We start from the raw sequence: 26988 nt of genomic DNA, 5'->3' as shown, positions 1-26988 counted from the left end.
AGACAGACTTCCCCCGGAAACCCTCCAGACTTGGGCTGCACCAGCACCCTGGCCTTGTGCTGCCTGGGTAACCTGAGTAGAGGGTCTCATTTCAGGTTTCCATTTTTACCATATGGAATCATGATGAACGCAATTTCTGGGCACAACTGTGATGAGCAAAGATGGAAACTGGTGTAGGACATTCCGCCCAGGGCCCAGTGCAGTGGACATTTGAAAGAGGAAAGTATTCACAGACTCACCCATAGGAACCTCCTGAGTTTTGTTTTTGTTTTTTTTTTTTGTTGTTGTTGTTTGTTTGGTTTTTTTTGTGACCGGCAAAGGAAACCATGTCTGTCTCCAAGAACAAACACTTTGTCAGCCCTGGCCCACAATTATGCAAATAGACACAGATAAAGCCAGGAGTGATACCCATTAAAAATTTTAACTATATACCATATTCATTTATTATCAATCCACAGGATAATTTGATTGCTACATGAGCTCATAAAAGTTTTTTTTTTCACCTTTACAAAATTAAAAAAAAAAAAAATGTGCCACAAGGGTGTAATAACAACTGCTGATAAACAAGAAAAGGAATCTTAAAATTATAAATTTGCTGTAGAAAAGATAAAAAACAATTATATTTTATTTAGAATTTTACCTTGAATAAAATATTCCCCTGTATAAAAAATAAAAAAGCTTGCTCTGGTTAGAATTAGAGTATTTTTGTCTTCAAATCTGGGAATTTGCATAATATTTCCATGACAGTTTTCCTTTGTACCGCGTGGCATTCAAGCATAGCAGATTAGAAAGATTTTTTTTTTCAAGCAGTCTTAAAGTGGGACAGCTGTGGAGAAATTAATTTTCTTCTCCTCCTCCTCCTCCTCCAAGATGTGGAACATTGCCTTTGAGGAGAGAAAGGGGAAAAGGAACTGGGGGGGGGGAGGGAAGGGGGACTGGGATTGGATGGGTTGGGGAGGGGTCAGTAGGGAGCTAGGAGTGGATGGGTTGGGGAGGGGTCAGTAGGGAGCTGGGATTGGATGGGTTGGGGAGGAGTCAGTAGGGAGCTGGGATTGGATGGGTTGGGGAGGGGTCAGTAGGGAGCTGGGATTGGATGGGTTGGGGAGGGGTCAGTAGGGAGCTGGGATTGGATGGGTTGGGGAGGGGTGGGGAAGGATCTGGGAGTGGATGGATTGGGAAGGGGTCAGTAGGGAGCTGGGATTGGATGGGTTGGGGAGGGGTCAGTAGGGAGCTGGGATTGGATGGGTTGGGAGGGGTCAGTAGGGAGCTGGGATTGGATGGGTTGGGGAGGAGTCAGTAGGGAGCTGGGATTGGATGGGTTGGGGAGGGGTCAGTAGGGAGCTGGGATTGGATGGGTTGGGGAGGGGTCAGTAGGGAGCTGGGATTGGATGGGTTGGGGAGGGGTGGGGAAGGATCTGGGATTGGATGGGTTGGGGAGGGGTCAGTAGGGAGCTGGGATTGGATGGGTTGGGAGGGGTCAGTAGGGAGCTGGGATTGGATGGGTTGGGGAGGGGTCAGTAGGGAGCTGGGATTGGATGGGTTGGGGAGGGGTCAGTAGGGAGCTGGGATTGGATGGGTTGGGGAGGGGTCAGTAGGGAGCTGGGATTGGATGGGTTGGGGAGGGGTCAGTAGGGAGCTGGGATTGGATGGGTTGGGGAGGGGTGGGTAGTGAGGTAATGGGAGGGGACTCGAATGTGCTGTGAAGAATAGCAAGATCACAAGAAGGCTATTGTAAGTGCTTCAAGATAAGGTGCAGAAGCAGACTGCAACATTGCTAGTACTGCCCTATGTACATATTCACAAGAATAAAAAATTCCAGCTAGTTCACATTTTCTCGTCCATTCTGAGGCATCCACTCCACCATGCTGGCCTTGACTGTAGGCAACGCAGCACCTCCACTGCCCGGGTGGCTGTTGGTCCATGAACTTGAGGGAGTAGCTCTGGGAGATCCAGCAGGTTCTAGAGATATGCATCTACCAAGGGGCTGGAGTCCTGAGTTAAAAAGAAGCTCCAGCCCTGGAGTTGGACACAGCAATCAATATTCTATTGTCAAGGCTTTTTCCCTTCGATTTGTCTAAGATAGGGATCAGAGAGGAAAATAAAATACAAACAAATAACAACACAACGCTAAGAAATCACAACCACCACCAGAAAGAGTCAAAGGCTTAGCAGCTCTTGACACGCGCCTGGGTGATGTCAGATGTCTTCTTGATGACACTGGCCCTGGTCTCCCGGTCGGGCCGACTGCTGCTGGGCGTGGGGGTCACTGGAGCAGGGAGGGAAAGGTCTGTAAATGGGGGCCAGGAGCTGTTGTAAGGCATTGGACAGCTCTCCTCTTTGATGGTGACCTGCAGATCTGGCTTGTTGGAAGTGACAAAGGTTGCCATGCTGGGCAGCAGGTAGGTGCTCCGGGTCCCCATGTTGCTAAGATACTGCTTGCCTTCAATGTTCCTCTTCCGCCAGTGTGGTCTCCCCTTTCAGAGAAAATAATCAACATGTATACGTTCTTTTTCTTCCACTGAATACCATATTCAAAGCAATGGCTTCTCTTACGTTTCAAATCAGTTCCCACTCGCTATCTCCCAGAAACTTGGTCAAGACTATTCTGCAAAGACACAAAATAAGGTAGCAACTTGGCTTCCTGTTCCTAAGCCCAGGCTGCCTGGGCTGTGCACTGGATAGTTTCTAGCCACAATGGATGGCCCAACCTAATCAGGTACCCTGAATTTTCAGAGGAAGAGAATACAGAGCTTAGGAAGTCAGCAAATGCCCTTTGATTGCTTTTTGAATGAATGGCAGCTGAGATCCACATTTTCTGAACCACAACTGGCCTCACAGTTGCCAGGAAGAAAAGGGGTTAAAGTCCTCGAAGAAGCCAGATCATCAAATATGCCAGCATGAATGCCTACCGACTTCTCAGAATTCCTGACCTTGGAATATTAGGAATTCAACCAAACAGCAGCTTCTTCTCCAATCCCTTTTTCTACCCATAAGCATCACAGCCATTCCTGCCATTGTGTGAGCCTAGCCTACAGAGGGAAGCTGGAAGCAGGCTGCCAGAGAGCCGAGACTGGACACACACCCGCCTCTGCAGGACCACTGAAGGAGGGGACTGATCTGTGAAGAGATAACTTTGCTAGCTGTTCTTGATGCTTACTTCTGTCCACTGCTTTGGGTTGGGCAGGCCATTCTACTCCAGCTGGCAAACCAGGATGTTTACAGCCTTAAGAATATCAACATTTCCTGGCCTTGACTTCAGTTTTCTTTTCCTGCCATGCTATATTCACCTCTCTTTCTGAGGGGCACATTTTACTTCTCTTCCTCCCAACCAGTGCTCAGCACTAAATTTTACAATTCAGAATGAAAAGCTAAGGTAAATTTTAGGTTATGTGCATTCTATGTCTTGTGTCTGTAACCCTCACACACACACACACACACACACACACACACACACAATCACACACACATTCCACATACACACATATACTCTCACACACATTCACATACCACACACACACTCACACACACAGATCCAAAAGTAAACCCCATGCTTTAAAACAAGAGGCAATAGGAAGCGGCTCACCTCAGCACTCTCCTCATCACTAGGCACACTGTCGGTAGTTTCGCTTTCTGTATAGAAAGAAAAACAGAAATATTCTTTTTGCTCAAGCTATTTCAGAGACTCAGGAAGTATCTTAAAAACCCAAGCCAGCACAGACATAAGAATCTACACACACCCTCTCCCTCCACTTTGTGAAGTCAAACACTTTCAAGTGGAACAAGCCAGAGTGGATTTCAGTTTTTTGCTTGGTCCCCTAAGAGCATCACAGTGGGCTTCGGAACTGAAAGGAGAGGCTCACTTTCCAGGCTGTGTTCCCAATGGCTGCCTCCTGGGGTTCCACACAATCCCTGAGACACCTTCTCCTCCTTGAAGCTCTGTCCACAATGCCACGCACTGTCTTCTTCTAGTCCACCCCAGTAGTCACAGGAAGTCCCGACACAGTGAAAATTTCCAAGAAGTCTTCCTGACTGTCTCCTTGCCTCTTCCTATTATTAGTATCCTCCCCTTGGATGCATAGAGATCCAGCCTCTACTGGAGTTTTAGCAGGTGGCCATCTCCTAGATACCCCAAGTCCTTCATTCCATCTTTACCATCTTAGGACCTGTCCTCTTGACTGTGGGTAGGAACTTGCTTTTAGCCATCTAACACAGCATGTCATGTCATCTTGTAAGATTTAACCTGTCTTTTGTTTGCTGGCTGTGTGAGGGAGGCCCACGTAGCAAATTTAAGCTAAGGGCTGCTTCCAGGTAAAGGCTAGCAAGAAACTGGGGATCTCCGTTCAACACTTTCAAGGAACTCAATTCTGCTCAATGCCATGTGAGCCAGTGGCTCAACAGTTGACTCTCGGATGAGCTGCAGCAGCACTAGCCAACACTTGATGACAGGTTAGCAAGTCTCCGCTGCAAACAGTCCAGCTAAGCCATACCTGCACTCCCACCCCACAAAGACTGTGAGATAGTTAACTGTGTATTGTGTTAAGTCATTATGCTTATGCTCACACTGCTATAGGGCAATAGATAATCTATTATAAACATGATTGGACCTGCCAGTTGTGAGACACAGAAAACAGTTCTTAAGCACAGTGAGCTACAGTTACCTGCCACTTTCCAAAGCAGATTACATGAAGAGTAACTGAGAGAGTGTTGGGTGTCTAGAAAGCACAGAGCTGACACAGTGTCTGCAGTGCCCTCGGTATTCAATACCGAGTTTGCACATTGTGCTGGATTCGGCAGTCAAATTCACTAACATGATTATTTATTATCTATATGTTAAGTTTTACTAATTAAAAAATGACATGCAACAGCTTTTTCTTCCCCCTGTTCATAGACACTGCAAAAATTAATGCATACAGGATAGAACATCTAAAATACACAGACTCTTGCAGATCATTTTGTCCGGGTCCGTGAATTTTAATGACAAGAGCTGGACATTTAGAGAACCATAGCAAGGCTCAGCTAGGGCCTTTGTATACCAGTCTTGTTCATCCTTTACAACAATCCTAAGTCGGAAAGCAGCTGCTATCATCTGGCAATAAGTTATCTAGACCTTTCTACCCTCTTCCACCCTGCCACTACTGAGGGAGATTAGCATCCAGTTACATGCCTACCTGATAGCAGAATAAGCTCCAATGGCTCCAGGCCAGCCAGAGTCCTTTCCACCATTCAGAGCCCTGGCCAGAGACCAGTCTTCCCGCATATATCAAGTTAAAGAACAAATGGACAAACTGTACCCCCAGTGCATTCCTTAAACAGACAGCAAGCATGTGAGAGCGACAAGTCTCACCCAGGAATGCTTTTTGTATGATTCTCAGCCATTGTTCTCCAGGGACTTCAGACATTCAGACAGGCCTGGGAGATTGCCAACTCAGAATGGTGTGCCCCACATATTCCCATATAGGGGCCACAGATGCCATGAGGAAGCCTAGGTCTTAGCTGACAATTGTCTGAGCTATGGAGACAATCTGCCAAAAGGCACAAGAAACGCTTTTAGGCACAAGTAAATGAAGACCAGAAAAGGAAATGTCCCTCCAAACACAAAAGCCACATGAGGCTAGCCTCCATAGGAGGCTGGACTGCTACTCCCAGAAGAAAAATGAGGAACGGAGATGTTGAGAAACTTGCCAAGTCGTGGACTGAGTCAGCAGAGGAAAGAAAACAAAACTGTACTTCGGATCACAGAGTCGTAAACAGAGCGCAGAGACTGCCTTCCTGCTGGCAAAACTTCAAGATCCCCTTTCTATTTTCATGCTTAGCTTTGTTTGTGCTCTGAAGCCAAAGTTTCTCTTCCTTCCACATGCATCAAGCCTCCTCTCCTCCTAATGACTCTCCATAAATCTTCCAGTGCCTTTTCCCTTCAAATAAAAGCAAGCGCACAAAGACACCAGGCATGCTTTGGAAGGCAGAAGATTCAGAGAAAGGAGCAGTTGACATCAAGATCCTAGGATCCCACAAGCTCAAGCCACAGCTGTTGGAGGGCTTGGAAGTTAGATGCCAGGCTAAACTCCTTGGTAAGACTTTGAACAGACTTGGTAGGGGATAAGAACGTTAATTTCCTGTAAGTACCCAGCATTCAACTAGAGGAATAAAGTTGTGGCTAAGTAATGGCACAATACACTGTGCGAGTTGGAGAGAATCATTTCTAATTAAGATCAACTCTCCCTGATGTACTTACGGCATCTCTCCACTTCAGGAAGTGGATATAAGAATTTGGATCTTAACTGTCTCCCAAAGGTTCAAAAGCTGAAGACCTGGTCCCAGATGACAGTGATGTTGGGATGGGTTGGGAACTTTAGGAGGTGAGGTGCAGGGGATATGGGGATCCCCAGCTTCTTTCTTTCCCTTTTTCACAGTCATGATCTGAGCAGCTTTGCTCCACCAAGCGCCTCTGGCCACTTCATTCTGTTCCATCACTTGGCCCAAAGCAATGGGTCCAGGCAGCTATGAATTGAGATCTCTGAAACTGTGGGCCACCATGCCTTTTGCTCTTTTAGAACTGATTACCTTGTGTGTTTAAAGCAATGTGACATGTACTAACACACTGGTTTGTAGTTCTGATTCTTTTAGAGAAAGCGGCCTTGAGAGCCTTCAGCCTAGGAGATGCAGGTACCTGGGGCTCCCATCTAAGGATCCCAAAGTTTGCTTTCAGATGAATGATGGTTTTTATAACCATCACTCAATAGTTGGCTCCAAGTCCTCATTCCTGTTCTCTTGGTTTTACTCCACCATAGCTGTTTCCAGAATGACTTCTTACATGACAAATGAGTTCACTGCAGCTGTGGTTTCCAGATCAATGTGGCTGCCAAAATGTCAATGTGGATTATGTCACTTCCCCCTTTTATTAGTTTGGATACTTTTCAAACTGACTTCCAATACAATGGGGTTAAAAAAAAAAAAAAAAAAAAAAGATTGAAGTTGCTTTGCAAGCCTGGTCAGAATAAGCTGAAATATTTACATAGTAGTAGCAGATACATGAATAATTGATTTAACCTTTCTGGCCTGTTTCCCTACCAGCAGCTAAGAGGGAAGAATGTAATTTGGACATTAGGGGCTCTCCCAGAGAGGCAGTTCTAGAATTGTGCCACTCCAGCCCAGTTTTTCACATCTGCCTGGAGGATGTATATTGCCAAACCACCTCGAGAAGATCACAGGGAAAGAGATGATATATTTTATGGAACATATTATTGTATTATGTGATATTTAATATATCTTCTGGAAGGCTCTCATTCAACAAAATATGATTAGCATTGATTTCTTTCCACATAATTTCCTCAATTCCATTCACTAGAAGATGCAACTGATCACTCAGCAGCTCAACTATGAATCTTGGTCTCCATGCTGATGCATTCATAACACACAAATGGTTTCTGGGAAAATGATGGCTGCCTGTCCGTGCAACCTCTATTCTCTTGATCATAAAGCTAACTGACTCTTATTTTGCATCTTACATAACCTGCTTTTCCACCTCCTTTCTTCTGAATTTATCATCATGGTTTTCTTTTACTAAATCCCCTAGTTAAATCCTAGGAAGACATGATGTACAGCCACATCAAAATACAGTAAGGGCTAAGGGGATACAGGCCAGTGGTGGGGGGCTTGTTTTATCATGCCGGAAGCCTTGGATTGGCTCTTCAGCACTGCAAAAAAAAATAACAAAGTAAACAACACAAAATTGACTGTGCCTAAGTGCTTCCTTAGCTCGGCCTTTGAAACATACTTGGGCACTCTGAAAATTTTATAAACAAAGTGAAATTTTCTATCAGCTTAAACTATCCAATGCAAATACCTCTTTCCACCCAAAGACACTGTCTCGACTCCTTACCCTGACAGCTTTCTAATACCTTAGAAGACAGAGCTGCAAAGCTGAATGTGGCTATGTGATGCTCCTAAGATGATATGTCAGTGAGTCTTACAGGGAAAGGATGTTCAACATCAGCCTCTAAAGAGTAGTTTCCCAGACAGGTGAATGAATGAAGGTGGTTGATGTTTGGATGAACAGTTTGTACCAAGGAACTCTTATCATCAAAAACAAGTCAACAGCCTATGCTGCTGACAAACATAAATTTAAAAGGTGGGAGCAGAGAGCTACAGAATTGTTATCAGCTTCCTGACTGGAAGACTTGAACGAGCCATGGTCAGTAACAGGACTTTGTGACCCATCTTCAAGTCTACAAAGGGACCAGCAGTGAAACATTTTGACTCCATCCAATGAACCTCCCTCTACAAGATTCTGGAAAATTCTGACAATGAAAACAATGGAATTAACCAAATACCCGGCTTAAAAGCTAGGCTCTCACATAAATTCATGCTCTTGGTACACCACCCTGGAGCTGAAAGCCTTCCTTTGAAATCTTTGCAAATGTCCCAGAGCGGGAAATGAATTATTCGCTTTTCTCTTCACATCATCTGTTCTCAGGATGCCTCTGCTAAGGCAAAATGCCAAGGCTGACAGAAAAGCAAGAAGGTCTTTCCAAAATCCCCAAGAGAGCCTCCAACAGGTAAACCGGTCTACTTTAAGGCTCCGCCCCTTAAGCCCTACACTGGTTAATAACTGCAGCAGCCTGGTGACTTAGAAGAAAGCCACGGACTTTAGCCTCGGCTCCACAAATAGAGGGGAAATACCTGAGACCTTAACATTTCCGTTGGTTCTACATGAAGATTTTGGTCTACCTCCTCTGGTTGAGGGTCCTCTGACAATCAAATGAGACTATAGCTTGTGGCCCTGTGTAGCACCTGAATGAGTGTCTAAGAACATCACCTACACATGGATTTATCTGCCACTAGTTTTTCCTTCCTAGACTCACATTAGCTTTAGAATCATTTTTTTTTTTTTGAAGAGGAGAGAATAACATTTATTTCCTTGGTAATTAAGCAAGTCAATCAATACAAATTCCTATAAGCAGTTAGAATAATCCCCAAAGAACAATAAACATACAACAAATAATATAGTTATTGGCAAAGACCAAAAAGAATGGACACATGTAAGAGTTCAAACTATGTCTGATGAATGAGTGACTGATGGCAAGTTGTTTGACAGATTGTAGGATTACTGTCACTGAGGCTCATTCTCATATTCTCTTTATGCTCCTAACACAAAAGCAAGTCATGATGTATTCCAAGTAAAATAAGCCAGTCCCAAAAGGGTAAAGACTTCAAGATTCCACTCACAAGAGCCCACTGAGTAGACAGAAAATTGGCATAGTTCTCAAGATTTGGTTAGAGATGTGATGGGTGCATCATTTTAGTTTTAGAAGATGTAAAACTTCTGTAGACAGGTGGCAGAGCAGGTTGCACATTACTATGAACAAACTCAAAGCCATTCAACCAGATACTTACCAAATGGCAAATTTGTGTTAGATGCATTTTACCACCACTAAAGGATAAATTTTAAGCTGGCAGTATGGGAATAAGAGGTAACTTATCTGCTGATAATTTACAAACAAGTATGCTAACCCTGTGTGGCTCCCAAAGTATGCAAAAAGGTCCGGGGGGGAAAAACGATCCATTGCTAGAGCTCACTGGCCTTTCCCATGCCTGGGCCTCTGCTTTTTATTTTTAATATCTGTAAGCGGTAACACTGACTCAGAATTAAGATTTCCCGATTGTGACTGAGTCCCAAAATCTTAAATGGAGATGGTCAGGAAGGGAGTGCTAGATGATGAAATTCTGGTGACAAAAGGAGCAGTCATTTAATCAGTCTGTGTCTAATCCTGTAACTCTGCCTGAACTAATTTCTGCAATGATAGGACTAGTCCCCAGGAGAAGTAGAAAAGGGCTGGTGGCCCAGTTCAGCTAGAAGCAGCACTATATAACAAGGAAGGTAGGGATGGAGAGGAGGGGGAGGGAGGGAGGAAGAAGGGAGGGAGGGAGGAGGAGGGAGGGAAACAAAGGGGGAGGGGGAGGGAGGAAGGGAGGGAGAGGTGGGAGAGAGAAGGAGGAGGGGGAATGAGGGGAAGGGGGAAGGAAGAGGCAAGGGGAAGGGAGGGGAGGAAGGGAAAGAAGAGGGGAGGAAGGAGGAGGGAGAGAGAGAAGAGAGGAGGGGGAGGGAGGAAATATATGGAGTTACCAAATAAAGCTAGAGGAATGAATTAGAGCTAGCAATGACCTCGAAGCTGAAGGCTGGCAACTATTGGCCAAGTGACCTTGAGAAAATGATTTCACTTCCACAAACAGAGAATCTAGAAAAGATGATTTCTGAAGTCCCATCTACCTTAATAAAATCTAGATTCCATCAAGCCACTCTACCCCCAAATCTGTTAACTGAGGCAAATACATTACAAGCGAATTTGAACTCCTATGTGCCAGTGCTTTTCAGTCTTCGCCAGTTCTTAATAACTGTATCATTTCTTGCATATTTATGATGACCATGAAGCATTTATCCCAAGAAATGTTATCTGTAGACCCAAATGAACCATGTCATGGGCAGTCAATTAGAGGACTAACATGAATACATCTTCTAACAGAGGTGTCCAAGATGTTGTCAAGAACATAAGAGTAAGAAAGTTCTACAATAATAATTTCTAGTACAGAATAGAGATTCCCTGTGGTGTGGTAAACCAGGGTGGTGCTAGACTTGGTGGTCTGTTCCCTACTCAGTCTCAGTCACCGTCCTGTTCCCCTTACCTGCGTAGGAAGACACAGGAGAAATCTGTAGAGGGTAGAGCTCACTCATGCTGACTGGCTGGTCATCACTCTCCGTGGTCACTTCCACAACTTGGCAAATGTCTGGCGGATTAGTGACAATCTCTTGATCTTCAATGTTGCTGTCCAGATGGGACTGTCCTACAACTTCAAAGGACAGGAGACTATCATGCCTCAAAGTCTTGTGACTTCATGATTATAGCACACACTCTCAAACAGAAAACCATCCTCAGCTCAAGCAGGCTGCCAACTAGAGTTCAGATCCCCACACCCCATCTCCTGCCAGGAAGCTGAAAACCAAACTTGAGTTCTGAGTTAACATCTCAGAAAAGTAGCCTGTAAGGAGTTGGCCCAGATGTGTCCCCCACGTGCCTGCTAATGGTACACCCTGGTGACAAGGTTCTGAGTATCACACTCAACCTGATCACGGCCAAGACCTCAGGCTTCATATTAACCAAATCTCAGGCCAGATATCTAATCCTCTAAATCTGTTCTCTGCTCTTGCTCTGCAAGAAGGCGCTGTGCTTATTTTTCAGGATTCTGTGGTCCAGACAGACATTGTCAAACCTTCACAGGAAGGAAAAGACACAAAAAGCCATCCACTCTGCCTTTTCCGACTGAATGGAAAGCAGAGTTCTTCTCATACCTTTCAGGATTTGAATGTGACAAGCTGTCCAAAATATCAGAACAATGAAGTGGTCCCTGATTCTAGCAAATGTTAAGCACATTAACTGCCCAAACACTAGTATGGCAGATCTAAAGACTCTGAAACTGCTCCCATGCTTTAAATTAAAATCTTTATTTTGGTGAAGAGGACAAGTGATTGTGGGGTACTCAGGCTCAACTGATACATCGGCAATACAACCCCTTCACTTAGGCTCAAGGGACAACAGAGAAGAGAGGGCAATAAGACACTATGGGCCAGAGGGAGAAGCAGTCTTTTCAAGAGAGGGAGAGTCTTATCCTCTTATCCTCTATCTGGTCATCTAATACCAAGTGGTCACCCTAAAATTACATACATTTGGGGACAATAATAAATTAGTTTCATACTGCAATCCATGAGGTTGTTCTTTCCACTTACCATAAATCCCCAGCAAGCCATCAAGCTGTGTGTACCCCTAGCCGGCTCCCTATTGCTGTTTAACTTCTGCAAACTGTTGGAGAACATATTCCATCTGTTTAACTATCCATCCATTGAAGGATGTTTGCATTGATACCAGTCTTTGCCTAGTGCAGACAAGGTTGCTGGTGAACATTTGTGTTCAAGTTTTCCACAAACATGTTTCCATTTCTCTGGGATAAACATCCAAGAGTGTAATTGCTGGCTCATACAGAAATTCCACGTTTAGCTCCCAAGAACCAGCCAAACTGTTTCCTGGGGCGAGTGCATATTTTACATTCTCATCAGCAGTGTCAGAGTGATCTAATTTCTCTGCATCCTTGCCAGCATTTGGTGTTGCTACCATTTTTTTTTTTTTTTTAATTTTAACCATTCTTCTGGGTAAACCATGGTGATCCACTATGTTTCTAATTTCAGTGTCTCTGATGCTATGTTTTAATTTCGAATGGAATTGACTGTACACTGTTGTCAGCAGTTAATTGCATTAAATGTCCTTGAAAATTGGCTCCAATTAATAAAAGGGAAGAAAGAGGTGTGCAAACACCCTTCCCTGAGGTCCTCAAAGCACAAGGCTATCCCGATGGACATTGTACTTATGCGCACGGAGGTTACTTTAACATTTCAGAGTGAAAGCACCAGGAGCCTGATACAGACAAAGGGATACAGAGAGGCAGAGCCACTTATCTACAAGCTCACAGTGTGGTTCTGCACAGCCCTCTGTTCCTCTCCCCTTCCCATACTTCTGCAAAGGCAAAAATGTTCAGTTTTTGCCAGAAGAGGCCATGTTCCAGTCTCTCTGAAAGTTATCTACTGTCAACAGCTCTGGTGTCAGTCGCTCAAAGTTCCTCTCTGGCTGAAAAATTATAAGTTTGAGCACACTTTTCAAGATTTATTTTATTATGAAGTGTGTGTGCCTGCACGTGAGTGTAAGTGCCCTCAGAGGCCACAGGCTTTGGATTCCCTTGGAGCTTGAGTTACAAGCAGTTCTCAGTTGTACAACAGGAGTCCTGGGAACTGAACTCAGGTTCTCTGCAAGAGCAGGACAAAGTTTTAACCATCAAGCCATCTCTTTTACATATTTATATCTCTGGGCATGGTGGTGCATACTTTTAATCCCAGCACTTTGAGAGGCAGACACATGGAGATATCTGAGTTCTAGGCCAGTTGGGTCAATAGAGGGAGTCTCTGGCCAGTCACAGGCACATATGCAAACAAGTGAGAATATATATGCACGTGTGTGCGCGTGGGTGCATGCATACGCATGTGTGTATGCACATGTATGCGTATGTGTGTGTATGAGAGAGATGAGTATATGTATGTGTGTGTCTGTGGCACATGTGGTACCTGTGTGCCTTCAAAGGCCAGAAGAAAGCACCAGATCCCCTGGAGCTGAGTTGTGAGCTTTCCAGAAAGGGTGCTGAGAATTAAACTGAGGACCTCTGGAAGGACATCGCTCCGGCCCTAGGTTGACTTATTTTTAAGTAAGTTTCTGTTTTAATTGCTTTAGGAGTATAGTGAGGCGCTATTACCTGGTTTCTACTCAGGGAAAGCTTTAGAGGTGGTAAGAATTCATAGGATCTATAATAAAGGGAGGTAAGGAAGGGGAGCATGGAGTGATAAAAATTCAATAAAAGCCACGGCACACAGAAAGGGAGGGAATCTGGATACAATTTGGGTTTTTCCTGGCAGCATAAAAAGAAAGAAAGGAAGGAAGGAAGGAAGGAAGGAAGGAAGGAAGGAAGGAAGGAAGGAAGGAAGGAAGAAAAGCCACACACGGAGACGGAGACCTAATGTGTCATTTCACACTCCAGAGCAGGCCATTTTGAGTGTGAGGACATCAGCTGTTCACTAGACACGGGTGCTGACAATGCATTCTCTGTGGCTTCCTCTGCCTCCTTCCCCAAGCAAAGCAAATGAAAGAGGGACAGAGAAAATGGGAGGGAAATAAAGTCTCATCCTACTCAAGGCCATACAAAGTAGTTGTGTGATGGTAAAAACCAAGCAGGTGTGTGTTGTGCGTGTGCGTGTGCGTGTGCGTGTGTGTGTGTGTGTGTGTGTGTGCAGGAAGCAGAAGGCACAATGGAAATAGGGTCCTACCATAACTTTACTTCAATCAAAGCCTCTTTGATTTCAATGCTCCAAAGCTCCTTTCCCCTTTGTGCTCCCATTCCTAGCAGCAACAGGAAGCTGGCTAGGACTGTAAACAATGGCACAGCTCAGGTATCTTTTGCATCTGTCTCTTTGTTCTACCCAGGAGTTCTTTCTCTCTGTTCTTTTCTTCACAATGCCCAGTTTAGTTACTCAACCAACCAGACTGGTGGAGCACCTGCCTGTCACAGACACTGCTGTCTGGCACTGGAGGGGGCAGAGAGGATGCAGTGGAGATGAGGAACAGATTTGTAAGAAGTCTAGAGGACAGCAAGCTGGCATATTGCTAAGGAAGAGTAGAAGGCAGAGAAAGACTGAAAGGGAAAAAGGAAGTGATAAACCCAAACAGAGATCAAAGTCAAGGAAGAGAAGTTTGTTATTTTTTTTGTCCCACCCCCACACCCAAAGGGTTCAACAGGACAGGACTAGAGGGGATGGAAGCTAAGCTGTGAGTACTCTCAGGTGGCCCTATTTTTTTTTTTTTTCTAGAGCCTTCCCTGAGCTGCATGCACAGATTCACCTGATCTCCCTGGAGCTCACTGTTGGAGCTCAGCCCAAACTGTAAGACCTTGCAGCCCATCTTGATTTTTCTGCCTGGGTTGGTAGTTAACTCTGTGTATCTTTATTGAACCCTTTACTTGTGTGCACAGTATCTCCTGAGAGCTGGGAACTACTGTCAACACTTTCTGTACTCTATCACGGTCCAGGCTCATGGCTGGCACCAGCCATGGGCTCAACAGATTTTTCCTGAACAAGTAATAAGAGAAGGGAGCCAGGCTCAGTGACTAAAGCCAGAGTCTGTGAGGAGTTCAACAACTCATGCTTTCCATAAATGTCAAGGGTTACAGTAAGTGGGCTTTTTTAAACTTTCCAAAGTGAAAAAGACATGGCAGACTATATTGCTATGAGAAGTTAGGGGTGAGAAGGTTTTGGGTTGATGAAAACGTTCTATCTTGAATATGCTTCTAGTTATACAAAGGTATTGTCTAAACTTGGAGAATTACCAGGGCTGGGGTACAACTCAGAGGCAGAGTGTTGAGTTCTACACCTAAAGGAATTAATTTAGTCCTCTATTTCAGTTACTATACACGACTTGAAAGAAAATGCTGACAAGTAGCTCCACTTTGATTCTGAGTGGATCCCGAGCACTAGCTGCTAGAACCAACAGGTAAGTTTTTGTCTTCTGAGCTAAGAACTAGATACCCAGACTTCCTTCTTAGGACTGTGCTACTTTGAGAAGGAGGCAAGTTGCTCTAACACATGTTGGTGAGGGAGCCCTTTAGAAAAGTCTTAGCTCTCAAGGGCTGTCCCTCCATAGAAACAGGTACAACCCAAAGTCCGAGAAGTTCTGTGGATGTGTGTAGACACTGTCACTCTTTCTACAGCACACCTCTATGTGCTAGATAATGAGTAACCTGACAGAAAAATAACAATAAAATCCAACTTTCTGGGCACACCCTCAGAAAGCCTCCCAACCCTATAAAGAAAATGCACTGTAATTATGATCCCCATTTTAGACAGAATTTAAAAAAATAATAAGCAAAGGTCAACTAGCTAGTACATGACAGATCTGAGGAGTCCAGGTCAGATTTCCTTTGACTCCAAACTTCAACTCCTCTGTGACATGGTCTTCCTAAATAAAAGTAGCCCATACAGCTCAAACTGTATGACTATTACTTCCTAGACCCCTTTCAAGGTAAAATCTTCCAAATCTCACTGTAATGAATCATTGGGACAATCATCAACAGTGGATTTTTTTTTTTTCACCAGCTTCCTGTTTAGTCCCATGCAGTCTCAACTGGGTCAGCAAACAAGCAATCCACCAAGCTCATCCAACTTTCGTAAGGTCAGGCCCTTATGCAAAGTCACCCTCAGGAATGTAACTTTATCTGAATCTAGTTTCTGAGAATCACAACAATATTATTCATAGCTGGTTACTGATGGACCGGTTTGATGGCTTAAAAAGGTCATTCTTTACTTTATTAACAATTGTTGAGTTGATGCAAGGCCCCACCCGAGAAAGCAGCTTGCTCCCTGGCTTCAGAGAAAGTGATTTAGAGCAGGGACTACTGGAAGCAGAAAGGCCCTTGAGAGAGACAGGGCCTATCATTTTACAGTTTAAAAAGCTGAAATGCTGAGGTGAGGTAGATGGCCAGAGTTACCAGGTAGCTGCAGGGCTGTGTGTATAAAACCAGACAATCGACATCTTACTATCGGGGGAAAAAATACATTCTTACAGGCTGTGAACTGAGACTGCTAACACCGGTGCTGCTGACACGGCATACAGGGAAACACATTTTCTACTCAGATGCATGTTAATTTGAGTTTGGAAATATAATCGCCCTATCTTCCTTCTAAACAGAGGATGGTCAACTGCACATTTCATTTGATGCTCCATGCACTGTGTAGGGTCAGTATCATCATTTTCATTTTACACAATACTGTATCTTTCCGTTTACAGATAATAATGCACGTCCTGTTTCCAGTTCACATATGTGTAGTCTCAGATTTAAAGGGGTATGAACCAAAAAACTGCAAAAGCAGGTCTAGAATCAAAGTCCATGAACAGTTCATCTGGTGCTCAACTTTGTCAAATATGGCAGCCATTTGTTTTTTTTTTTTTATAAAATAATAGTCAATACTAGGTTGGAAGAGAAAGAGTCATAAAAAGGTTAGGAACAGAAGGCCAGGGTTGAGTCCTAGCTCAGCTGTCTGGGCTGCCTCTGGCCTGGCTACTCCTACCTCAACTAATGGAGCTGGGTGTAGGAAGAAGCAAGAGTATATAAGCTACAGAGGGAACTCTGTGACCTGAGAGCACACAGCACCACACACTACTGCACAAAACAGGGCACACGAAGTTTCCAAGTAAAACTCAGGAGAGTTCATCAGCATCTTAGAGGTTGATGATCTGGAAGCAAAAACATGAGCACACTGTGCTGGGCTAGCAGCTTCGCTTCGCTTTGCAATGGATGTGAGAGTTCTGCTGCTGAGGCCTCCCATCAATCTCCTTTTCAACAGCTTGCCACATACAGTTAGATCAACTGAGCTAATTCAAGTTCAAACACAGTCTGCACATGATAGGCAGGGACAGGGGATGCCAGACATGTTTTGTGTTGGAGGCAATGGGGACATGGTAATAAAGACATTTAAAAAATATCACCAAAGAGAGGAGAATGGAAGCAGAGCCCAGGCGAGAACCAAAGTATGATTAGTAACAGTGTAGGAACGAGAAGGCAATGGAACAGAGGACATGAGGAGGGCAGAAGGACCTGAGAGTTAATTATCAACAGGTGGAGGTGGCTAGGAATAAGGGGAGGAGAGAAAACCTCATGGAAAGATAGCAGCCTTCCAAAGCACATTAAAAAACTAAACAAAACAAAAACTCCATGAAGCTAGAAAAACAAAACAGACAAACTCCACCTATGGCTCCTGTTTAGCAAATGGTGACTGTGCCACCTGCACGGCACAGCTCTGGGGGGGGGGGGGCCCTAAGCTGCCAAAGTGTGTGTGGGGGGGGACCAACATAGGCAATGTAGTATTTGTTCTGTGATGATACCTGGATTTTCAGGCTCTGCTAACAAACAAACAAGCAAGCAAACAAACAAAAAAAACCTATTTAAGGCTAAGGTTGCACAGCTAGTGTTCATCTAACTCATACGAGGTCCTGGATTGGCTCTCCAGCAACTCAGAAATAGAAGAAAAGGGAAAGAAAATCGGGGTCCTGAAACTTGAGCTTTACTTCCCATAAAGCCAATCAAACTGGAAGAAAGTGGCAAAAGACAGTCCTCCAAGCACTGTGTGTTTCCAGGAGCTAAAATGAAGACAAAATACATCACTTCCTAATTGCCCTGTGCTTCATGCCCGTCAGACTGTTGAACAGTGCCCCTTGTTTCTGTTGATATCTGCCTTAGCCAAGGGTGGGGTTCCCTTTTATCAAGAAACACAATGGGGCTGCAAAGCATAGCATAGTGAGTCAGGCAGAGGGAAGCACTTGCGGGCATCTTGGGCTGGCCTGCAGATTCTTCCCATACAGCTCAGCAAAAGCTCCCCTACCTAGGGCAGGAGGCCAGCGGGCACCGTCAGAACAATTCCACATGCTGCTGGCTTCTCCCATGTTAAGTCACCACACAGCCAGCCAATTCAATGCTAAAGGGGTGTGGGGAGCACCTTATCCCTAGAAGGGAAACAGGGGTAGGGGCTCTGGATACTACACCTGTGACTTAACCATTCAAAGCAAAGGAACTTTAGAAGACACAATTCAGCAAGGGGACACTATATCGCTCTCCCTTTGGACTGCCCCAAAATGCTACCAGCTGTTACAAAGAGGGTAGCAGGAGCAGTGCCCAGCCCCTGCCTCCCTCTGTGTGTGTGTGTGTGTGTGTGTGTGTGTGTTGCTGCTGTGACTTATAGCAAAAATTAGTCACACATTGTAGACACTATCCAAGAGTTCATTTGTCAAGGCAACAGTTGTAGAGTTTTTGCTCATGAAACTAGCCCACCCTATCAGAATAAAAACATACTAGTGGCTAATCTCCACAGACCTCAGTGATTTCCAGTCCAGCTCCCTGGCTAAAGAGCCTCCAGACAGCGCACGAAATGTTATCACACTAAGAATCCATTTAAGCTCCCAGTTTCATATGCTCATCAACACAGGGTGCAAACACATTGTAGACTTCGTGTTGGAGCTCAAATCCAAAACTGAAATGCAAGCCAGGTTTCAAAGCAAATCAGTGGAAAGTGAAAAATGGTGTCATTTGTAAATGAAGCAATTTTCAAGGTAAAGAGTATCTCAAAAGCCATTGCAGCCATGGATCCAGATCCTTGTTTCTTAGCTCTACCCACAAGCCTCAAAGACCAATGATGTAAGAGGAAGACACATGGAAGGCTGTAGGCAAAAGCTCCTTCGGGTTTAAAGTCTAAGATAATAACATGGTGGACACCAGCATTGATTACCCATCTATTGAGACATGTGATGATTCTACCTCATTTCAATGTGATGTATTTTGTAAGAGCAAACAGCTGAACAGAAAGCTATCTTCAGACTCATTTTGCTGCCATTCACTATTAATGTACTATCAGGTCTATCAACTATTAACTTCCTGGCTACTATTAAGACCAGGAAGGGAATCAGGAACTCTGAGCAGCATCTTTGTCCCAGAAGAGCATAATGACTCAGTCTTACTTACACCAGCTCCAAGTACCACCAGGCATGCAAAAGGGCAAAGAATAACCATAAAATCTACACACACTGCAGGGTAGAACGAGAGGGCACATTGCTAAGTGAGTTAACTCAGGAACTCAGGCACAAAAAACCAGTGCTGCTTGGCCCCAGCCCATGAGTCAAAAGAAATTCCATCTCATGAGAAACAGAGAAGAAAGATCAGCACTGGTGGCTGTAATGGGAGTGAAGGAAGCTGCTGATCCAAGGGCATGGAACATGTTTAGAGTTGAGGAGTGACTTTTAAAGGTCTTTAGCACTGAATGTTGTCAGCAATAGTAATACTGTATTGTGTACTTCGAAATGGCTGAAAAAAAAATGATGTTTTAAAAAACATCCTTACAGTTAAAATATGCTTATCAGTGATTGCATGATGCCTTACTGTCTTCAAGACTACTTTTTCTTATGCAAATATCATCAATAAAACAAACTACAACATTAAAAACAAAAACATCTTAATACCACAAAAGTCGATGAGGTGGCAGATGCTTTCATTACCATGATGAATTAATTGTTCCACACTGATCACAGCAACCCATTGTGCGTATGTGTGTATGTATATGTATTCATAATTATTACTTGCCAATCAAAAGTAACCATGGTATAACCCTCGCTTCAGTTTGCCAGATCTTTTGAGGCTGACTTCACCTAATAAATGAAAGGAAACTCAAGAACCATCTATCCAACACATTCAAAAAGAGCTAAGGTCTCAAGAAATTGTGCCTGGAGTTTGGGGGGAATTTTTTTAAGGGCTCCAAGTCATACATACATTCTCCAGGCTTGACTGCTAAGAAAGTTAATGGTATCCCAAAGCAAAAAATGACAGGGAAGGGAGATGCTTCCACATGGGTGGGAGGCAGGGAAGAGGTGATATCTCCAAAATAGGGGTGAATCTCCAAAATCAAGGGGCGTTATGGGTACCGACAGCCTCTGGCTGTAGCCTCCTGTCAGTCAGTGTTTAGCTAAGACTTCAGACAGAAAGCTACCTACTCAGGAGAACTTGCTATACCTTTGTTAGGTCTTTTTAGTTCTTAGTAATACCAGAAGCCCACATGGAATCAAAGTTTTATAGATGGAAAGTATCCCTGGACCAGGAAGCCTCAACTCTGGATTCTGAATTCATATGCAAGCCAAGTTCATTGCCAGGCCTCCAGTTTTACAAGGTGTCTCCAGAGTTTAATCCAATCCAAACTGTCACAGCATCTCTGCAAGATATTACTGTGTTGTCACCACTTGCCTGAAACCTTGAAGGAGTAGTGCTTGCTTTAGGGCAATTTAGTGTTTATATTATGCTTCAATGTTAAAAAAAAAATAGATTTTGAAAATTTATTTGTTCTTGGGTGTGTTTGTGCAAATTTTTGTTTGTGTCTGTCTGTCTGTCTATGTACATGGATGTAGGTTTGCAGGTACCCACAGAGGCTAGACAACAATGTCAGATTGCCTAGAGCTGGAGTTACAGGCAGTTGTGAGCTGCCCAACACTGGTACTGGGAACTGAATTCTGATCCTTTGAAAGAGTAGCAAACACTCTTAACTGCTGAGCCAACTCTCTAGCCCCCAGTCACAATTTTAAACATCTCCCAATAATTTGAATAAAACCCAGCTTAATTAACAATGATCTACAAAGTCCCTAAGACATTTTCTGCCTTGTATCAGTCAGGGATTGATCTCTATACAAACAGTATGGATAGAATGAATACATACTCTAATAATCTAACATATAGATTAGATTTAGAGGCTGTGGTCGAGCTAGTCCAACAATGGTTGTCTACCAACAGGAAGTCCAAGACTTTAGTATTTGTTCAGTCCATGAGGAATCCTGAAGAAGTAGGCTCTAATGCCAGTGAAGGAATGTCCTTGCCAGCAAGAGTCAAGTCAAACAGGCAAAGAGCAAGAATCATCCCTCTTCCTTTCTTAATAGGCTGCCAGCAGAAGGTGTGGCCCAGATTAAAGATGGATCATCCCATCCCAAGAGATCTACATTAAAAGTGGGTCTTCCCACTTCAAATGTTTTAATTGAGGGGGGAAAAAATCACAGGTGTACCTAGCCACTTGGGTTTTTAGTTATTCTAGATATAGGCAAGTTGACAACTAAGAATAGCCATCACAAATCCATCCCTTGTCAACTTGATACACAGTCATCTCCTTATGTCATGATTAATTTCTAGGTCATAATTACGCCTAACATAATATGACTGTCATAATACAGCCACAAATGCATTATATATTTAACCAAGTCATAATTATATTTACATGATATAATAATCCCTCATATAACTGCTAATACAGGTTCTGAAAAGACTTGGGGAGGGGAAGAACATGATCAAAATATTTTTAAATTTAAAAATTGTTTTGAATAATAAAAAGGAATTTTGTTAAGAGATGAAGAAAAATTTATAATATTTTTTTTAAAAATAAAATGTTAAGTATTACTGAAAGTGAACATTTACATACTTACATTTATTAAAATATTTTCTAAAATTTTTTTGAATAAATGACAATGTGTCTTTGTGGACATGCTTTTGGTATCTCAAAACTTGAATATGATAACACTGGTATTTTCTTAATTGCTGTTAAATTAGGTAATAAATCAAGAAAGGAAAACCTAAATATTTGTACAAACACATTCTCAACAAAATATGATAGAAATATTCATGTCAATTTATAAGTCTCATTTCTGCAACTGATCACATGGCCTTAGCTGGTGTTTGTAACTACCTTCCTCTACTAGCCATTCTGTATTTCCTCCACCCTTGACAAGAGCCTCTAAAGGTTCTTTTCCTGGAAAAGTGATCCATCCCTTCATTCCTGAGGGGTCTGTGCCCTTTTCATCCTGTCTGGATTAGGTTGCTGTGGTTTCCCTTTGACTTTAATCCCAGGACCAGGTAGCACCAGCACATGCCCTAAAGGATCCCCTAAACCCCAGGCATAATCTTTCTTAGCTCCATTGTGGAGAAGCAGTCTAACTTCCCTTTGATGATCTGGATAAATCACTCCTCTTAACACTGTTATTCCTTTCTTAGCCTTTGCTTAAGGGCATCAGAAGCCCTAAGCAAGCAGAGGGAAGTTTGAGCTTCCAGTTCAGTAGAATGTTTGTTATGGCTACTGGCCTGAGTTCTTTCCCCTCTGCAACCCAAATTTCTGGGCCAGCAGAACTTAAGGTCATAGGAACAGGAATGAAACTTTCCCTAGTGGGTTACTAGGGATGATAATGAGTGGAAGTATTCCCTTTTCTACCCCCTAATTCCTGGAGCCCTGAATCCTGGCTATGGGAGACACTACCATATGCTGATCCAAAGCATATACCACCTTCTGGGGAACCTTGCCTCAGCCCTCCATGCTACTGCAACCTAAATAGTGTTGATACTGTGTCTTCAAAAAGGCCACTCCATCTTTCTGTCAAGGCAACTGCCTCAAGATGTTGGGAAACATGGTAAAACCAGTGAACTCCATGATCATGGGTCTACTGTCACACTTCTCTGGCTGTGAAGTGAGTTCCTTGGTCGGCAGCAATCCTGTGTGGAAAACTATGTTGGTGGATCAGGCATTCTGTAAGTTCATGGATGATAGTTTTGGCAGAAGCATTATGTGCAGGAAAGGCAAATCCATAAGTAGAATAATTAGTTACTCAAGGAAGGAGGAAGTGTTGTCTTTTCCAAGGAGGAAGTATTTAGTGTAGTAAAACCTGTCACCAGGTCACTGGCTGCTCACTTCAGGGAATGATGCCATATCTGTGGTTGCTAGGTGTTGGTCTCTGCTGTTGGCAGAGCTGGCATTCAGTAGTAACTGTAGCCAGGTCAGCCTTGGTAAGTAGAAGTCCATGTTGTCAAGCCCATGCATAACCCCCATCTCTGCCACCATGACACACTGTTCATGGGCAATGACAGGGATGGCTGAGGAAAGATGCTTACTGTCTAAGAATGGGTCACCCTATGTACTTGATTATTGAACTTCTTCTCTGCTGAAGTCACCTTTAGATGAGCATTTACATGGGATACAAGTATTGTCACACGCTTAGTCCATTTGGAGAGCTCTATCCACATACTTCTTCCTTGGATACCTTCCTCACCAGTTTTCCAACTATGCTCTTTTCAAGTCCTGGACCATCTAGCAAATCCTTTGGTTACAGTCTATGGGTCAGTGCACAATTGCACAACTGGTCATTTTCCCTTCCTAATAAAATGTATGAACATATGAATTTCCCAACGTTCTGCCCACTGTGAAGATTTCCCTTCACCAGTGTCTTTCAAAGTTGTCCCAGAAAGGGGTTGTAATGCTGCAATTGTGCATTTCTGAGCCATGTCTGCATAAAGTACAGAACCATCAGTAAACCAGGCCATAGTCTTCTTTCCTCACTCAACCGATTACAGAGCATAGCCCATGAGACTAGAGGTGCATGCTTGGGTACAGTCAGTGTTGCAACGGGAGTAGAAACCACAGGCATTTGAGCAACTTTTTAATGTAACTTGCTTGTATCCTCAGGACCTGCTTGGGCCAGATCACATCTATACCACTTCCATTTGATAACAGATTTCAGTTGTGTACATCCTACTTTTATGACTTGGTGGGTCAGAGGATACCCAGCTCATGCTGATCAATGCAAGTTGCATGGTAACTTTGCAGCCCATTGTCAAACACACAGCTTCCACTGGGACCAACAACAGGTCAAGAACTGTCTGACAGAGGGAGAACAGTTGTCTGCAGATGATGGCACAGCCCTGCTCCAAGAGGCTCCAAACAGCATCCTCATCTGTCACTGACACCTCCTGTACCATCAGGCCTGCTGCATCATATGGTCCAAGTGGTAGAGCAGCCTGCACAACAGCCTGGACCTGTTGAAGAACCATCTCCTGTTCCAGGCTCCACTCAAAGCTAGCAGCCTTCCAAATCACTTGGTACATGGACAGGAGTAACACCCACGTGGGGGATGTGCTGTCTCCAGAATCCAAATAGGTCTACAAAATGTGCTTCTTTCTTGGTTGTGGGAGGGGCCAAATGCATAAGTTAACCTTCACCAAAGAAGGAATATCTTTGCATGCCCCTACACCATTGGATCCCTAAAAATTTCACTGAGTCAGAAAGCCCTTGAATTTTTGGCTGGATTTATTTCTCATCTTCTGATATGGGCATATTATCAACAAGTACAAAGTGGTTGCTACCTCTTGCTCACTAGGTCCAATCAGCATGTCATCAATATTGTGAACCAATATGATATTTTTTGGAAAAGACAGATGATCAAGATCTCTTTGAACAAAGTTATGATACAGGGCTGGAGAGTTAATATACCCTTGCAGCAAAACTGTAAAGGTATATTGCTGGCCTTACCAAATGAAAGCCAACTGCTTCTGGTGGTTCTTATGGACAGGTACTAATAAAAAGGCATCTGCTGGATCCATAGGTGCATACCACTACATACCAGGGGATGTGTTAATCTGCTCAAGTAAGAACACCACATCTGGTATAGCAGCTGCAATTGGAGTCACTACTTGATCAAGTTTTCCATAGTCAGCTGTCAATCTCTATGGTTCATGTGTCTTCTGCACTGGCTAGATAGGAAAGTTAAAGGGAGATGTGGTTGGCGCCAACGCCCTGCATCTTTCAAGTCCTTGATGGCGGCACTAATTTCTTCAGTTCCTCCTGGAATGCAACATTGCCTCTGACTCATTGTTTTCGCTGGCAGGGGCAACTTCAATGGCTTCCATTTAGCTTTTCCAACCATAAGAACCCTCACTCCAATCAGAGAACCAATGTGAGAATTCTGCCAACTTCCAAATATATATTTGGAAGTTGGCAGAATTCTATATATATATCCCAATTATACATTCTGAAACCAGGGAACCCCATGAGCCTTCTGTGAGCTGTATCTGGGCAAAAACTCCATTAATCACTTGACTTCTGTAAGCCCCTACTTTAACTGGAGGGCCACAACATTTCTTGGGATCGCCAAGAATCAGCATCAATTCAGAGCCAGTATCCAATCAACCCTGGGAAGTCTGATTGTTTCCTTTCCCCCAACAGTTACCCTTGTAAAAGGCTATAGGTTCCTTTGAGCAATGACTAAAGAAAAATTAACAGTAAAACTTTTATGTACTTTATTAAGGTCCTTCCTCAAGAGAATCTGATTGTTCTTCATTCGAGGGGTTCTGGGTCTGCAAAATGGCTCAAGTCAGGAAATTGGTTTATAAGCTGAAATTCTCTTTTGCCATGATCCGGTGTAACTTTTCTTTTGTTTGTTTGAGTTTTTTTTTTTTTTTTTTCACTTATACTGTAGGCTTTTTATCTAGTTCATGCCTAGAAATACCATATTGATAAGCCAGTATCAAAGGTCCATATAAGTCATGACACCATAAAAATCATTTTAGCTGTGTTGCCCATTACAGGCTAGGCTACCATGAACATTGTTTGGGCCTCGCTGCTCATTATGATAACATGATCACCTTGCCTTTGGTAGTTCAGTGCTGCCTGGACCCTGCTACTTCAGATCCCAGTTAAACCCACTGCATTTAATTCATCCAACTGAGTAGCAGCATCTCCAAACCTAAGCTCTGACACAAGAGAAAGGGCAACAAAGCTCCCCAAATGTGCTAGTGGCCCTTCACCATTTTGCTGTCTTACAGGATTAGTGAAAGGCATGTCTTTGGGGGCTTCCCACTGTGCAGGATTTGGTTTTACATAGCACACTCACTCCAGCATTGCCTTTTCCCTGACCCTTAAAATCCCTTCAACAACACTAAACGCAGGGATATCAGGCATCTCCAACTCCTCAGTCAGCTATCTTTTCACAAATGCTTCAGTCAACCATTCAAACTTTTGACAAGTTTCCATACTAAAAATAAAATCTCCACTCTGTGGATTCATATCAATAAGCTCAGCCTTATCCAGTTTTATGTTCCTTCCATCATTATTCCACACTCTTAAAATCCATTACTACACATATTCCCCAGACTTGTGCTTAAACGAATCTGCAAACTCGTTAAGTCTTTAGTAGTGTGTGTGGTGCACCTCCTTGTAGTCTACGCTTTCTATCTCTCCTCTAGCAGCCTGCTTAGCCTTATCAGGTTATAGTTCTAGAAGCAACTATTGGTGAGCCCTGAGGGACATCAACATTGGCTTGACTATCATCTCCTTCAGAAAAGGTCACTGATGATTTAGCAGACAATGAAGGATTAATTTCCCCAGTCAAAGGTGAAAAAGGCAATATTTCAGGGGTTGGATGTGTAAGTACATCATTTACTGAGGCTAGAGAGATTCCTTCCTAAGTTAAGATAAACCCTTGAGAATCTGGGGGTTCAAAGTTTTCAACTCCAATAGGGTTCTCCCACACATCTCCACCCCAAGTTATAGGATCCCATTCTTCACAAATTAATGCCCTTTTTTAACCATCAACACCTTCCAACTCAAAACTGACTTGAATTTTCACTGCTATCCAGCCAACTTTATAATGGGGCTTTTGGTTTGATTTGACACAACTTACACTCCATGGCAGCTGGAGAGATGATTCTCTTCCAGGGAACACTTGGAAAGCTTTAGGCTGTTCATGTGCATTCGGGACTAGTTGGTTCTATCACCAAGTTCATTGTTGTCCTACACAGTATCCCACAATGCTAGAAGTTGGTTAATTTGATCATGGAACTCATTCTTTTCCTTTGTCAGTTTGTCCAGAAATGCCAGGAGCAACCAACCAGCATCATCATTTTCCTTATTTTTCCACACATTGTCAAAAGTTTTATACAGAGTTTCCAAATCTGTTGTTTCTCAAAGTTGGCGAATCAGGATAATTAAATGTATTTACCTCCTTATGTTTC

General features: G+C 43.5%; 1 protein-coding gene across 4 annotated transcripts in view; it reads right to left on the bottom strand.

Moving 5' to 3' along the window:
- Nucleotides 1-411: 411 nt before the first annotated feature.
- Irf2 (interferon regulatory factor 2) overlaps nt 412-26988 on the bottom strand; it is a 103740-nt gene continuing 77163 nt past the window's right edge. For all 4 annotated transcript variants that reach the window (XM_051182402.1, XM_051182401.1, XM_051182400.1 and 1 more), the window contains 3 exons: nt 10681-10845; nt 3584-3630; nt 412-2474 (listed from right to left, as the gene is read on the bottom strand). In XM_051182402.1, the coding sequence (XP_051038359.1) occupies nt 2166-2474; nt 3584-3630; nt 10681-10845 (521 nt within the window). In that variant the 3' untranslated portion in view covers nt 412-2165. The remainder of the gene's footprint in view (nt 2475-3583; nt 3631-10680; nt 10846-26988) is intronic.

This window comes from Phodopus roborovskii, unplaced genomic scaffold (assembly GCF_943737965.1).
Source record: "Phodopus roborovskii unplaced genomic scaffold, PHOROB, whole genome shotgun sequence".
NCBI lineage: Eukaryota > Metazoa > Chordata > Mammalia > Rodentia > Cricetidae > Phodopus > Phodopus roborovskii.
This window is presented reverse-complemented; position numbering and strand designations above follow the sequence as displayed.